This window comes from Rhinatrema bivittatum, chromosome 6 (genome assembly GCF_901001135.1).
Source record: "Rhinatrema bivittatum chromosome 6, aRhiBiv1.1, whole genome shotgun sequence".
NCBI classification, from domain to species: Eukaryota; Metazoa; Chordata; class Amphibia; order Gymnophiona; family Rhinatrematidae; genus Rhinatrema; species Rhinatrema bivittatum.
In genome coordinates this window covers 349,276,668-349,291,623 of record NC_042620.1, presented here as the reverse complement: position 1 = coordinate 349,291,623, position 14,956 = coordinate 349,276,668, and the positions used below count along the sequence as shown (strand labels likewise).

The 14,956-nt window shown below is 42.8% G+C and overlaps 1 protein-coding gene across 7 annotated transcripts in view; it reads right to left on the bottom strand.

Annotated features, from left to right (window-relative positions):
* The window catches only part of ARHGEF6 (Rac/Cdc42 guanine nucleotide exchange factor 6), a 386,722-nt gene that overhangs the window by 210,169 nt on the left and 161,597 nt on the right, over window positions 1-14,956 (bottom strand). For all 7 annotated transcript variants that reach the window (XM_029607806.1, XM_029607805.1, XM_029607803.1 and 4 more), the window contains one exon: window positions 1,069-1,207. In XM_029607806.1, the coding sequence (XP_029463666.1) occupies window positions 1,069-1,207 (139 nt within the window). The remainder of the gene's footprint in view (window positions 1-1,068; window positions 1,208-14,956) is intronic.

The window sequence follows — 14,956 nt, the reverse complement described above, 5'->3', positions numbered from 1 at the left end:
TTGCATTTACAGACATTGTGAGTTACTATTTCAGATGGTATACTATTTCACTGGTACTCGCTCCTCGAGGGCCTATGTTCCTGAACACCCTGAAGATTCTCTGTTGACTAGAAGCTATTCCAGATACAGATTAGTGTGAGTGACCATCGCTCTCTCTGAGCTTCCCTGGAACCAGGTACTCACTCCTCGAGGGCCTAACCCTTTCCAACTACTGAGCCATACTAAGACCTTGTGTGAGATATCATCTAGTACTGGCTATGTATATCTGCATATCCTGTCTATTCACTATCTACAGTCTCTTTGCAGCTCAGCAACCCGGGAATCGCAGTTCCAGTCTCTGAGGGACTTCAGCCCTGCCGGGCATACCAGCTCACTACTGCCACCTCTGGTGGTTATACTGCTTATCTAATAAAGAACTATCTGTGTCTGTCTCCATACTCCAGCTTAGCCGGTGGTCCCTCTCGGGACTCCCTTCTGAGGGCGCTGTCATCTGCCATCGGCCCAAGGATTCACCAATTTACTTTCTGTCCAGCTGAGCACCATATCCAGTACTCCACTGGTACAGATTGCCAACTCTGCAGTCTACATTAACATTGCCATTCCTTAGCAGAGCCATAGGCGGCAGTTCGCTACAGATTGCTATTCCTCCCTTAGGGGAGGGACTTCCATAAGACTACTATTCGTATCTGCTCGCTCCTCCCATCCGTATCGCAGACCCTGCAACAGATTGCTTACCGCTAGCAGTATTACAACAGATTGCTGGCTTCTCCCCTTGTGGGAGTATCCAGCAGCAGGATCCTATCCGATAGCTCTCTCTAGCAGCCGACCCCACAACAGATTGCTAATTCCTCCCTTTACAGGAGCATCCAGCAGCAGGTCGCTAACATATTGTTAACTCGAGCAGCAGAACCCTAACAGATTGCTAACTCCTCCTTCCTCAGGAACAGAAGCATAACAGATTGCTAACTCCTCCCCTTTGGGGAGGGAATTCTATCAGACTGCTAATCTTTCTGCTAGCTCCTCCCATCCGCTAGCAGAACCACTACACACAGATGCTGTTTCCTTTACCTCCATATGTCGCTCAAGTTCCTGGAGCAGCGTGGTGTACTTATCCAGTCTCATAAATGGTTTGCTAAGGCTTGTAGTTAGCACCAGAATCCCTGGGCTGGGGGCTCCTTGATGTTCCATAAATTTCTCCAGTTCCTCACTAAAAATATAAACAGAATGGAGCACATTACATTGTAAGTCTATATACAGTCGCTGACATTCATCATGTTCTTCCAGGTCTTCCAATAACATATTTTCTTTTATTATTTAGATTTTTATTAATTTTCATCAATGATATACATCATGAAAACAGGAAAATATGTGATACAACATAATATATAGTCCAATAATACAAAAAATACAAAATCAACAATATATAACTATTATTTGTCACATATCTCTAAAATCAGGGGACAACAAAGTAACATAATACTATGAAATATCCAGCAACTATATAAAATTTGCTGGTTTAGGCAAAATATTGAAGGATCAGGGAGTTTTAATACTTTTATTGGGCATCCGTCTCTGATATCGCTGCCTGATTTTTATCTACAAGAAATGTTTCTAGATGCATTGGATCTATGAAACCAAATTTCTTTCCTTTATAGATGACCAAACATAAACATGGGAATTTAAAAAAAATGTGGTCCCTAGTGCCACAACACGACTCTTTAAGGACAAGAAACTCCTCCTTCTTGCCTGAGTGGCTCTGGCCACATATGGAAAGATTTGGACTTTATGACCACAAAATAATACTTCTCCGAATCTAAAAAAATGTTTAAACAAATTATCTTTATCTTGCTCAGCCACACATGAAATAATAAGAGTAGCTCTATTATTAATCAGGTCCATTGACTCTTCTAAGAAGGTCGATATACCTGGTGATGATGAGGCTTCCCCTTCATTTTGTCCTCCAGAATTTCTGGTTGACCTTTTTGGAAAGTTTAGAGATTTCTTCATATTCATATAATAGGTTCTCTTTTCAGAATTTTTTTTTTTAATTATTTATTTATAATTTTCACATTTACAAAATATAGAAATATGCACATTCAATTAACTTGAAATGAAATAATTTTTACCTTAGGTTATCCAAATCATTCAATTGTTATCACTAACAATTATACTTATAACTGAATTCAGGTTAATTTCAAAAAAAAAAAAAAACAATTAAAATGCAAGAATAACCTTATCCAAAAATTTTCCAAAAATATATTATTAAGGAAGCTATTTGAAACCTGAGACTTAAGACTGAATCTAAAGGAGAATAAAGAGAAATTAAAACAATACTTATCTAAAAGCACAATCAGCTATTTCCATTATCTAATGTCCTGTGCTTCAGGTGTCTAAAGGGGAAGAGGTCACAGGTTCTCGTGATGTTAGAAATAGACGTAATTGTTCTATCTGTGTGAACATATAAGAATCTGTTCCTCTCTTAATACTACATCGACATGGGTACTTCAACAAAAAAGAATACCCTAATGATATAACTCTAGATCTTAATTCCAAAAACTCGCGTCTTTTATTGCGAGTAGTTGGAGCTAGATCTGGAAAAATCTTAACATCCTGCCCATAATATGAAGTAGGAAACTTTTGAAAGTAGGTTTTCATCAATTTGCTTATATCATAAGTGGAAACAAAAGAAACAATTAAGGTTTCCCTATCTATAATCTGCTCTGAGGAATTTTCCAAAAAACTTGTCAAGTTTGCAGGGATTATTGGAGTAACTGTTGAGGTTCTTTTTTTAACAAAAAAACACGAATTGATAGATAACATATTATTTTCACCAGAAAACCCCAGAACCTCAACTAAATACCTTTTAAATGTTAAAAAAGGAATTTCACCTGCAACTTTTGGGAAATTTGTAACTCGAACATTTAAATGTCTAATATTGTTCTCGATAGCTTCTAGTCTTTTTGAGTAAGCTAATTGATCTTTAACCAAACAATTACTTACACTTTGTAACGATTTTACATTAGTTTCTACCTGTTCTATTCTGGTAACAACTTCATCTGTTTGTTTCTGTACCCCCTGAAATTGTTGTTGTACATTTAAAGAAACAGAATCAATTTTCTTTTCAAGCCTATCAATAGTAGCACTTAAACCATTAACCAAGTCCCATATAGCACCTAAGGTTACCGTCTCTGGCCTGATTGCTTTAGGCCTCGCTTCCTCTGGAGATTCAGTATTGAGGGTTCCTGGATGTTGAATGGCCGAAGCACCAGCTTCTTCCTCATCTTCTGATTCCAAAGCGGAGATGGTTCCCTCAGAGGTTGGGATTCGTTCCTCCCCTGAGGTAGGTGTTGTAGCAGCCACTCCATTAGCGCCGCGTTGAGCGGGAGGCGGGCGTACCACAGGACTTAGAGAGACCTCATCCAAGGGAGCTCCTAGTTCTCCTTCTATGGAGCTTCCAACGGGTTCACTGGAACTCTCTTTTTTCTCAAGCTGTGTCATAAATCGGTCAATTTCTAGTTGGAGAAGGGGAGGCAAGGGTTCTAAGGGGAAAACCCTTACCTTCCCCTTCCTTTTTGGTGGCATTTTCAACAGGAACTGACCTTTTTGACTTGTGCAAAACAAACAATAGTCCAAAGCCTCAGGGTATGGAGACAGGAGAGCTACTCACCAATCCAGCAAATCCAGACAAAGCCGGACTAAGCCGTGCACACCCCTTAGGCGCGCACGGCTTGGCCACGCGCCGGCGGCGGCAAAGTGCCGCAGGGGCTCCGCTTATGAAGCGTGCTGCGGCTCCTCCCTCTGGCTTCCGGGCTTGGGGGGAGGTGGATGTCCCAGCCGAACGGAGCGCAGCTGGACTGTCTCCCGGTGTCTGCTTGGTAGCACGCTGCCTTTGAAGCGTGCTGCGGCTCCTCCCTCTGGCTTCCGGGCTTGGGGGGAGGTGGATGTCCCGGCCGAACGAAGCGCAGCTGGACTGTCTCCCGGTGTCTGCTTGGTAGCACGCTGCCTTTGAAGCGTGCTGCGGCTCCTCCCTCTGGCTTCCGGGCTTGGGGGGAGGTGGATGTCCCGGCCGAACGGAGCGCAGCTGGACTGTCTCCCGCTTTCAGAATTTTTTAAACAACTCCCAAGGGGAGAGAAGGCAAGTCATAGGAAAATTAATAATTCTTAGGTTCTTTGCCCTAAACAAATTTTCTATATATTCTACCTCTTTATGAATGGCTAAACTATCTCGAATGAAAGCATTCTCTGAATTTTGAACCAATTGTAGTTTATTTGATACAGCACTCAATTCTTTCTCACATTTATCAACTTTCTTTCCTTGTTCTTCAATCAAATTTCTATTAGCTTTAATCACAGTTAACAATGATTCATTCATTTTAATAATATTACTATCAAGTTTTGATATTTTCCCAAGATCTACCAAGGTGACATTGTCCTTTATGATCACAGGACAACTGCCATCTCCAATACTAGGTAGGTGCACTTCATCTAGAATTGAGGTAACAACATTCTCAGTCCATCGAGATTCGACCTGGTCTCTCAGGTCAGAGTCCCTTTGGACTGCTCCTTCCAAGTTTCTAGCCGCATCACTCATTGTTATTCTGATCGGCTACAGGGGAGACTTCGGACTTTCGCCGGGACTTAAGGAAGCCAGAGAGGAGACTCCCAGATTGTCCTCTTTAGGCATTTCCATCACCCTCACTATGTGATGGTCCATAGGGCCCGTGCGCTGTTATTGCACGGGGAAAGACATGGTGATCTTCGCTTTCCTTTTTCTGCCCATTGAATTTTAAAAATAGAAAAAGAAAATAATCGATAATTTCCTACCAGTCTCTGGCCTTTTCCAGCCTAAGTCGGACCAAGGGGGTGCGCGGCTTAGGCGTTGCACTGGCGGCAGCGGGGTGCTACCCCTCCACAGGTTTTTAATTCAGTGGAGGACGTCCAAACTGACATCACAACGCTGTGACCTCAGTTGCTCTCGCCGAAAGATGTTCCTCGGGTTACCGGTAGCAGGCAGGTACGGGGAGAGTGAACACCTCCTTCCTTCTCCTTCACTCACTCCCAGTTTCAACATCCCTTTCCGCAGGTTTTAAAGTCAGTTGGGGATGTCCAAACTGACGTCACAACGCTGCGACCTCAGTTGCTCTCGCTGAAAGATGTTCCTCGGGCTACCAGTAGCAGGCAGGTACGGGGAGAGTGAACACCTCCTCCCATCGCCTTCACTCACTCCCCGTTTCAGCGTCCCTTTCCGCAGGTTTTAAAGTCAGTGGGGGACGTCCAAACTGACATCACAACGCTGCGACCTCAGTTGCTCTCGCCGAAAGATGTTCCTCGGGTTACTGGTAGCAGGCAGGTACGAGGAGAGTGAAGACCTCCTCCCTTCTCCTTCACTCACTCCCCCCCCCCAATAACAATTTTTTGAAGGGTGCAGACAGAAGTAATTGATGACGAGCGCATTTCTAACCTGACAAGTGCATACCCTCTCCCATCCCAACTCCATGCAGTGCTCTCTTCCTTTTTCCCCATCCCAGTGTATTTCTCAACTCACCCCCACCCATTAACCCCAGAGAAGTGCCCTCCCAACCACAGTGTAGTCCATCCCCACCCCCACGCAGTCCTCTCCTCCCCACACACCCACTTTATATAGTCTTCCCAACTGATTGCTCTACTCTGTCACCCCTGCTTACTAACTCTCCTCTTCTCTCTTCTCCACACTCTCTCCTTTTCCCACCCACCTCTTCTACTGTCTCTAGTTCTCTCTCCCTCCCCCAGCCCATACACTCTACTCCTCTATGCAAACCCCCCCCCCCCCTCAAACCACTTGGAGGAAGTGGCATGATCAAAGAACATAGAATTGATGGCAGAAGAAGACCAATAGGCCCATCCAGTCTGCCCAGCAAGCTTTCACACATTTTCTCATATTTATCTGTTATTCCGACCGCTGAGTTCAGGGCCCTTATTGGTAACTTTTTGATTCTAATTTCCTTCCACCCCCGCCACTACTGCAGAGAGCAGTGTTGGAGCTGCATCAAAGTGAAGTATAAGGCTTAATGTTTGAAGGTAGTAACCGTCGTATGGAGCAAGTTACCCCGATGATTGTATACTCATAATGCTCAGATCAATGCCTTGTTAGATGGTGTCTGGATGTATATCCTATTTCTTCATTCCCCCCTGCCGCTGAAGCAGTGAGCTGCGCTGGATATGCATTCAAAGTGAAGTATCAAGCCTAACTGGTTAGGGGTAGTAACCGCCACAATAATCAAGCTACTCCCACGCTTATTTGTTTACCTAGACTGTGCAATTCAGTCCTTGTTGGTTGTTGTCTGAATATAAATCCTCTTTTCTTCATTCTCCCTGCCGTTGAAGCAGTGAGCTGCGCTGGATATGCTTTCCAAGTGAAGTAACAGGCTTAACTGGTTCGGGGTAGTAACCGCCGCAACAAGCAAGCTACTCCCATGCTTATTTGTTTACCCAGTCTGTGCTACCTTGTTGGTTGTTGCCTGAATGCAAATCCTCTTTTCCACATTTCCTCTTGCCGCTGAAGCATAGAGCAATGTTGGAGTCGCATTAACCGTGTGAACGTTTATTGAATAAGGGTATTAATCACCAGGTAGTAGCCGTCGTTCCCGCAAGCCACCCTCATACCTCTTCTCTTCATTCCCATCTTCTAGGCTTTATGGATCCAGTGTTTATCCCACGCCCCTTTGAAATCCTTCACAGTTTTGGTCTTCACCTCTTCCTCTGGAAGGGCGTTCCAGGCATCCACCACCCTCTCTGTGAAGAAATACTTCCTGACACTGGTTCTGAGTCTTCCTCCCTGGAGTTTTAAATTGTGACCCCTGGTTCTGCTGATTTTTTTCCAACGGAAAAGGTTTGTCATTGACTTTGGATCATTAAAACCTTTTAAGTATCTGAACGTCTGTATCATATCAACCCTGCTCTTCCTTTCCTCCAGGGTATAGATATTTAGATTCTTTAATCTCTCCTCATAAGTCATTCGATGAAGACCATCCACCTTTTTGGTCGCCCTTCTCTGGACCATCTCCATCCTGTCTCTGTCCCTTCGGAGATACGGTCTCCAGAACTGAGCACAGTACTCCTGGTGAGGCCTCCCCAAGGACCTGTATAAGGGGATAATTACTTCCCTTTTCTTACTCGATATTCCTCTCTCTATGCAGCCCAGCATTCTTCTGGCTTTAGATATTTATTTATTTATTTATTTTATTATTTTCTATACCGGCTTTCACGACCAGAGGTTGAGGCTTTCACGACCAGAGGTTGCATCAAGTCGGTTTACATTTAACAAGTCGTGCATTGAACATAGAACTAGAGGTATTGAACTGGTGCGGAAAATAATAGTTACAATGAACAAGGAAGTTAACAACTGGGATAGGAGGAAAAGAGAGAAAGGGACAGGAATATTTACATAGTAAAACGCATTTACAGTGAATAATTACATAGTATGCTATAATGGATCTGTGTCTAGAGGACGTCGAGGGCTAAAAGAAATCGAGGAAGTGGTAGACTATTGGTGTGGAGGGGTTTACACTAGGATGAAGGGAAGAAGAAGGTTAGGGGCGACAATTAGTGGTTGAAAGGGAACCTGGATCAATCAGAACTCTGGTAGGCTTTTTTGAAAAGCCAGGTTTTTAGTCTTTTCCTAAAAGTTGGTAGGCATGGTTCCTGGCGAAGCTCTGAAGGGATGGAGTTCCATAGGCGCGGTCCTGCTGTGGATAGAGCTCTGTCTTCGAAAGATTTGTGTTGGAATGTTTTGGCTTTTGGAACATGAAGTGATTCTTTGTAGTGTTCTCTAGTTGGTCTGACAGAGGTGTGTTTCTTGAGTGGTATTTGTAGATTTAATGGTGCGAGTTGATGTATGACTTTGAAGATGGTGGTAATAGATTTATACATAATTCTGTAGTGAATGGGAAGCCAATGGAGGGTTTTCAAGATGGGGGTGATGTGGTCGAATTTCCTGGAGTTGGTCAGAATTCTGGCGGCTGTGTTCTGCACCATCTGAAGAGGTTTTGTATGAGAGGCAGGGAGACCTAGTAGAATAGAATTACAATAATCCAGCTTTGAGAAGATTATTGCTTGAAGAATTGTTCTGAAGTCTTGTGAATGGAACAGTGGTCTGATTCTTTTGAGGATGAATAACTTGTGAAAACAGTCCTTGGTTGTTTGGTTTATGAATGATTTAAGGTTTAGGCAGTTATCGATGATTGCTCCTAAGTCTCTTACGTGCAAGGTTTGCAGGTTGGCTGGTAGGTTTGTGGTGATGTTGTTGTTTTCGGGTGCTATAATGAGGAATTCTGTTTTTGAGGCATTTAGAATAAGGTTAAGACTGTTAAGGAGGTGTTTGATCTCCGTCAGGCAGTTGTTCCAGAATTCTAATGTGCTTATAATGGATCTTTTTATGGGGATTACGATCTGTACGTCGTCTGCGAATAGGAAGTGTTTCAAGTTTAGTTTGGTGAGGAGGTGGCAGAGTGGGAGCAAGTATATATTGAAAAGGGTGGGGGAAAGAGAAGAGCCCTGTGGAACCCCTAGTGAAGACGGATGGTACTGAGATTCTTTGTTGTGAATTTTAACCTTATATCCTCTGTTTTCCAGAAAGGTTTTGAACCAGTTCTGTGCTGTGCCTTGAACTCCGATGTTTTCCAATTGGTTTAGTAGAATGTGGTAGTTGACCGTATCGAATGCCGCCGAAAAGTCAAGTAGAATTAGAAGGTAGGCGTGTCCTTTGTCTAAACCGGTTAGTAGGAAGTCTGTGAGGGAGAGTAGAAGCGTTTCCGTGCTTGCTGCTCTGCGAAATCCAAATTGGTTAGGGGATAGTATTTGGTGATCCTCAAGGTAATTGGATAATTGTGTGTTTACTAGTTTCTCCATGACTTTTGCTATGAACGGGAGGTTGGAGATGGGGCGGAAATTACCGGGATCATTGGTGTTAAGGTTTGGTTTTTTGAGTAGTGGTTTGATCGATGCCATTTTGAGGTCATCTGGGTAGATACCCTGGGATAGGGAGCAATTAATTATGTCAGCTAGGAAACAATGTGACAAGATATTGCCTTGTCACATTGTTTCACCGACTTCAGATCGTTAGACACTATCACCCCAAGGTCTCTCTCCTGCTCCGTGCACATCAGCCCTTCATCCCCCATCGAATACAATTCTTTCAGATTTCCACAGCCCATATGCATGACTCTGAACTTCTTGGCATTGAATCTCAGCTGCCATAACTTCGATCAGTCTTCGAGCTTCCTTAAATCCCGTCTCATTCTCTTCACTCCTTCCGGCATATCCACTCTGTTGCAGATCTTAGTATCATCTGCAAATAGACAAACCTTACCTTCTATTCCGTCCACGATGTCACTCACAAAGATATTGAACAGGACTGGTCCAAACATCGACCCTTGCAGCACTCCGCTCATCACCGCTCTCTCTTTAGAGTAAGTTCCATTTACCATCACACATTGTCTTCTGTTCTTCAACCAGTTTAATATCCAGGCCACCACCTTGGCACTTACACCCAAGCTTCTCGTTTTATTCACAAGCCTCCTGTGCGGGACTGTATCAAAAGCTTTGCTAAAATCCAAGTAGATGGCATCGAGCGCTCTTCCTCGATCCAATTCCTTAGTCACCCAATCATAAAAGTCAATCAGATTTGTCTGACAGGACCCTCCCTTGGTGAAACCATGCTGCCCCTGGTCCATCAATTCTGCTGCTTGTAGATAGTTCACTATTCTTTCCTTCAGCAGCGACTCCAATACTTTTCCCACCACCAAGCTGAAGCTAACTGGCCTGTAGTTTCCAGCCTCCTCTCTGCTTCTACTCCTGTGCAGTGGGCCCACTGTCACTCTTCTCCAATCACTCAGCACCACTCCCGTTTCTAGGGATCTATTGAATAGGTCACACAGCGGAGCCGCCAGCACATCTCTAGGCTCCCTCAGTATCCTGGGATGAATATCATCAGGGCCCATGGCTTTGTCCATCTTCAGTTTTCCTATCTCTTTTCTTCCGTAAACAGAGTTTCATCCATTCCACTCCCCTCCAGTTTCTTGTTAACAAGCATCGGTCTTTCTCCAAGATCTTCTTTAGTGAATACCAAACTGAAGTATTCGATTAATATTTCTGCCATTTCTTCATCTGTCTCCATCCATTGATCCTTTTCACCTTTTAATTTCAGTATACCACTTTGGACTTTTCTCCTTTCATTGATGTATCTGAAAAATGTTTTGCCATCTCGCTTTACCTCTTTGGCAATCCTTTCTTCCGCTTGACTTTTCGCTTTCTTGATTACTTTCTTTGTCTCCCCCAGATCCACTAGATATTCTTCCTTGTGCTCCTCCCTATGGGATCCTTTATATTACTTGAACGCTGTTCTTTTAGCTTTTATTTTGTCAGCCACCTCCTTTGAGAATCAGATAGGTTTCATTTTTCTCTTGCCTTTCTTTACTTTTCTAACATATAGATTAGATGCCTTGGTAATTGCTCCTTTTAGTTTGGTCCACTGTTGTTCCACATCTCTCCTGTTCTCCCAGCCTTCTAGTTCTTCCTCCAGGTACTTCCCCATTTCATCAAAGTCCGTGTTTTTGAACTGCAGAACTCGGGTCTTCGTGCTACTTCTCCGTATCCTTTTTGTGAAATGAAACCATACCGTTTGATGATCACTGGTGCTGAGTGGGCACCCACCTGGACATTAGAGACATTATCTCCATTAGTGAGCACTAAATCGAGTATAGCTCCCTCCCTCGTGGGTTCCATTAGCATTTGTTTGAACAGAGCCCCTTGCAGGGCATCCAGTATCTCTCTACTACTGTTAGATTCTGCAGAAGGGATTCTCCAGTCTACATCCGGCAGATTAAAATCTCCAACAATCACCACTTCTCCCTTCTTTCCCATCTTTTGGAAATCTTCAACCAGATCTCTGTCAAGTTCTTCCATTTGATTTGGAGGCCTGTAAACCACTCCAATAAAAATGGATGCCCCATCATCTTTTTTTAGGTCGGCCCATAATGCTTCTTCTTTGCCCCATCTTCCTTGCAACTCAGATGCTTGGATATTGTTTCTGACATAAAGAGCCACTTCTCCCCCTTTCCTGTCCTCTCTGTCCTTCCTTAATAAGTTATAGCCCGGTATGGCCGTAACCCAATCATGAAATTCCGTGAATCACGACTCCATGACAGCAACAACGTCCAAGTCTGCTTCTACCATTAGGGCTTGCAGATCTGGGATTTTATTGCCCAAACTACGAGCATTTGTGCACATAGTTTTCCAGCTTTTCTTGTTCAGGTTACTACTTTTCTTGGACTCCTTTTGTAACTTATTTAGTTGAGTTTTGTTATCCACTTCACCCTTTTCTGTTGCATTTGTATTTGGGGGCTGACATTCTAATTTCTTTCTGCCACCCCCGGCTTCTAGTTTAAATGCCTTATGACATAGGATTTGAATTTCTCTCTTAGGATCCTTTTTCCTGCCACAGTCAGATGTAAACCATCTTTGACATATAGCTTTTTATTGTTCCATACACGGCCCCAGCCCCCAATAAATCCAAAACGTTGTTCCTTACACCAGGATTTGAGCCATACATTGAAGTTATCAATATGGCTTAGCCTCTCCTTCCCCTGAACAGGTAACACTTCTGAAAAGGTGATGGTGGTCGTCATGTGACTAATCTGCTTCGCTAGAGACTGGAAATCTCTCTGTACCGCTTGGATGCTGTTACTAGTAAGGTCGTTGGTTCCCAGATGGATGATAATATCAACTTTAGACTCATTGCTTTCTTCTTGGATCGTTTTGACTATCTGAATAGCATTTTTGACGACCGATGATCCTGGAAGGCATTTAACTGTAGTGTTTCCCTCTAGAAGAGTTCCCAAATTAGTGCCTCTGATGGCAAAGTCACCCAGCACAATGAGCTTTTCCTTAGGTTATTGATTGTATTTTGGAATTTCTGTATGCATTGGGTTTCTTCTTTCTTTTCAGATACCACATCAATCTCTTTCACCAGAGCTTTATACTTATGTGATACAGATAAGGCATTTTGTACTTGTGTCACTTGACAGAGCTTGGGTTTCCACATCACTGGTCTTATTCTACAGAGACCACCGTAATCCTTTTGTTTTTTGGGTTCCTTGTCACCCTGTGTAAGTGGGTGGGGAGACATGTGGGCTGCACAATTGTGTAGAATGGGTGTCTGTGGGTCACCGGACTTATCCTACCTCTCATGCTAAACTTTCAAAAGGGAAACTTTGATAAAATGAGAAAAATTGTTAGAAAAAAACTGAAAGGAGCAGCTACAAAAGTAAAAAATGTCCAAGAGGCGTGGTCATTGTTAAAAAATACCATTCTAGAAGCACAGTCCAGATGTATTCCACACATTAAGAAAGGTGGAAAGAAGGCAAAACGATTACCGGCATGGTTAAAAGGGGAGGTGAAAGAAGCTATTTTAGCCAAAAGATCTTCATTCAAAAATTGGAAGAAGGATCCAACAGAAGAAAATAGTATAAAGCATAAACGTTGGCAAGTTAAATGTAAGACATTGATAAGAGAGGATTTGAAAAGAAGTTGGCTGTAGAGGCAAAAACTCACAGTAAAAACATTTTTAAATATATCTGAAGCAGAAAGCCTGTGAGGGAGTCAGTTGGACCGTTAGATGATCGAGGGGTTAAAGTGGCACTTAGAGAAGATAAGGCCATCGCGGAAAGATTAAATGATTTCTTTGCTTCGGTGTTTACTGAAGAGGATGTTGGGGAGGTACCCTTACTGGAGAAGGTTTTCATGGGTAATGATTCAGATGGACTGAATCAAATCACAGTGAACCTAGAAGATGTGGTAGGCCTGATTGACAAACTGAAGAGTAGTAAATCACCTGGACCGGATGGTATACACCCCAGAGTTCTGAAGGAACTAAAAAATGAAATTTCAGACCTATTAGTAAAACTTTGTAACCTATCATTAAAATCATCCATTGTACCTGAAGACTGGAGGATAGCAAATGTAACCCCAATATTTTAAAAGGGCTCCAGGGGCGATCAGGGAAACTACAGACCGGTTAGCCTGACTTCAGTGCCAGGAAAAATAGTGGAAAGTGTTCTAAACATCAAAATCACAGAACATATAGAAAGACATGGTTTAATGGAACAAAGTCAGCATGGCTTTACCCAGGGCAAGTCTTGCCTCACAAATCTGCTTCACTTTTTTGAAGGAGTTAATAAACATGTGGATAAAGTTGAACCGGTAGATGTAGTATACTTGGATTTTCAGAAGGTGTTTGACAAAGTTCCTCATGAGAGGCTTCTAGGAAAAGTAACAAGTCATGGGATAGGTGGCGATGTCCTTTCGTGGATTGCAAACTGGCTAAAAGACAGGAAACAGAGAGTAGGATTAAATGGACAATTTTCTCAGTGGAAGGGAGTGGACAGTGGAGTGCCTCAGGGATCTGTATTGGGACCCTTACTTTTCAATATATTTATAAATGATTTGGAAAGAAATACGACGAGTGAGATAATCAAATTTGCAGATGACACAAAATTGTTCAGAGTAGTTAAATCACAAGCAGATTGTGATAAATTGCAGGAAGACCTTGTGATACTGGAAAATTGGGCATCCAAATGGCAGATGAAATTTAATGTGGATAAGTGCAAGGTGATGCATATAGGGAAAAATAACCCATGCTACAATTACACAATGTTGGGTTCCATATTAGGTGCTACAACCCAAGAAAGAGATCTAGGTGTCGTAGTGGATAATACATTGAAATCGTCGGTTCAGTGGGCTGTGGCAATCAAAAAAGCAAACAGAATGTTGGGAATTATTAGAAAGGGAATGGTGAATAAAACGGAAAATGTCATAATGCCTCTGTATCGCTCCATGGTGAGAAACTTGAATACTGTGTACAATTCTGGTCGCCGCATCTCAAAAAAGATATAATTGCGATGGAGAAGGTACAGAGAAGGGCTACCAAAATGATAAGGGGAATGGAACAGCTCCCCTATGAGGAAAGACTAAAGAGGTTAGGACTTTTCAGCTTGGAGAAGAGACGGCTGAGGGGGGATATGATAGAGATGTTTAAAATCATGAGAGGTCTAGAACGGGTAGATGTGAATCGGTTATTTACTCTTTTGGATAGTAGAAAGACTAGGGGGCACTCCATGAAGTTAGCATGGGGCACATTTAAAACCAATCGGAGAAAGTTCTTTTTTACTCAACGCACAATTAAACTCTGGAATTTGTTGCCAGAGGATGTGGTTAGTGCATTTAGTATAGCTGTGTTTAAAAAAGGATTGGATAAGTTCTTGGAGGAGAAGTCCATTACCTGCTATTAAGTTCACTTAGAGAATAGCCCTGCCATTAGCAATGGTAACATGGAATAGACTTAGTTTTTGGGTACTTGCCAGGTTCTTATGGCCTGGATTGGCCACTGTTGGAAACAGGATGCTGGGCTTGATGGACCCTTGGTCTGACCCAATATGGCATTTTCTTATGTTCTTTTGTTCTTACCTGAGCCCACTGTAAACCTCTTTTTTCTTGAGTTTTGTTTTTTTTTGCGGTAATGAGGAATTAATTTTGGAATATTGTGGAGTGGGTGAAACTTTCTTTATTGCAGCTAATTCTAATTTAGCTTTAGCCAGCTCCTTTTTGAGGGAAGAGAGTTCTGAACAAATGAGGCAAGCCCTACGTTTCCAGATGATTTCCCTCAATATAAAGGCTCCACAACTGTTGCATTGGATAGTCCTCATTTTGGTAAATTTGATGGATAACTCCTGAGGAATTACCAAATTTCACCCTATATTGTTGCCAATTATGTATTCAGGCAGACTAAATCATAAAACCAACCCCAGGGGTGGGTGGGTAGAGGGGCAGGGAGGGTGGGAGGGTGGGAGTTAAACAGTAACCCTTGGTCAAGGTTGTTCTCAGGACCTTGTATCTGCAATTGAGTTTGAAAAGACCCTCCCCC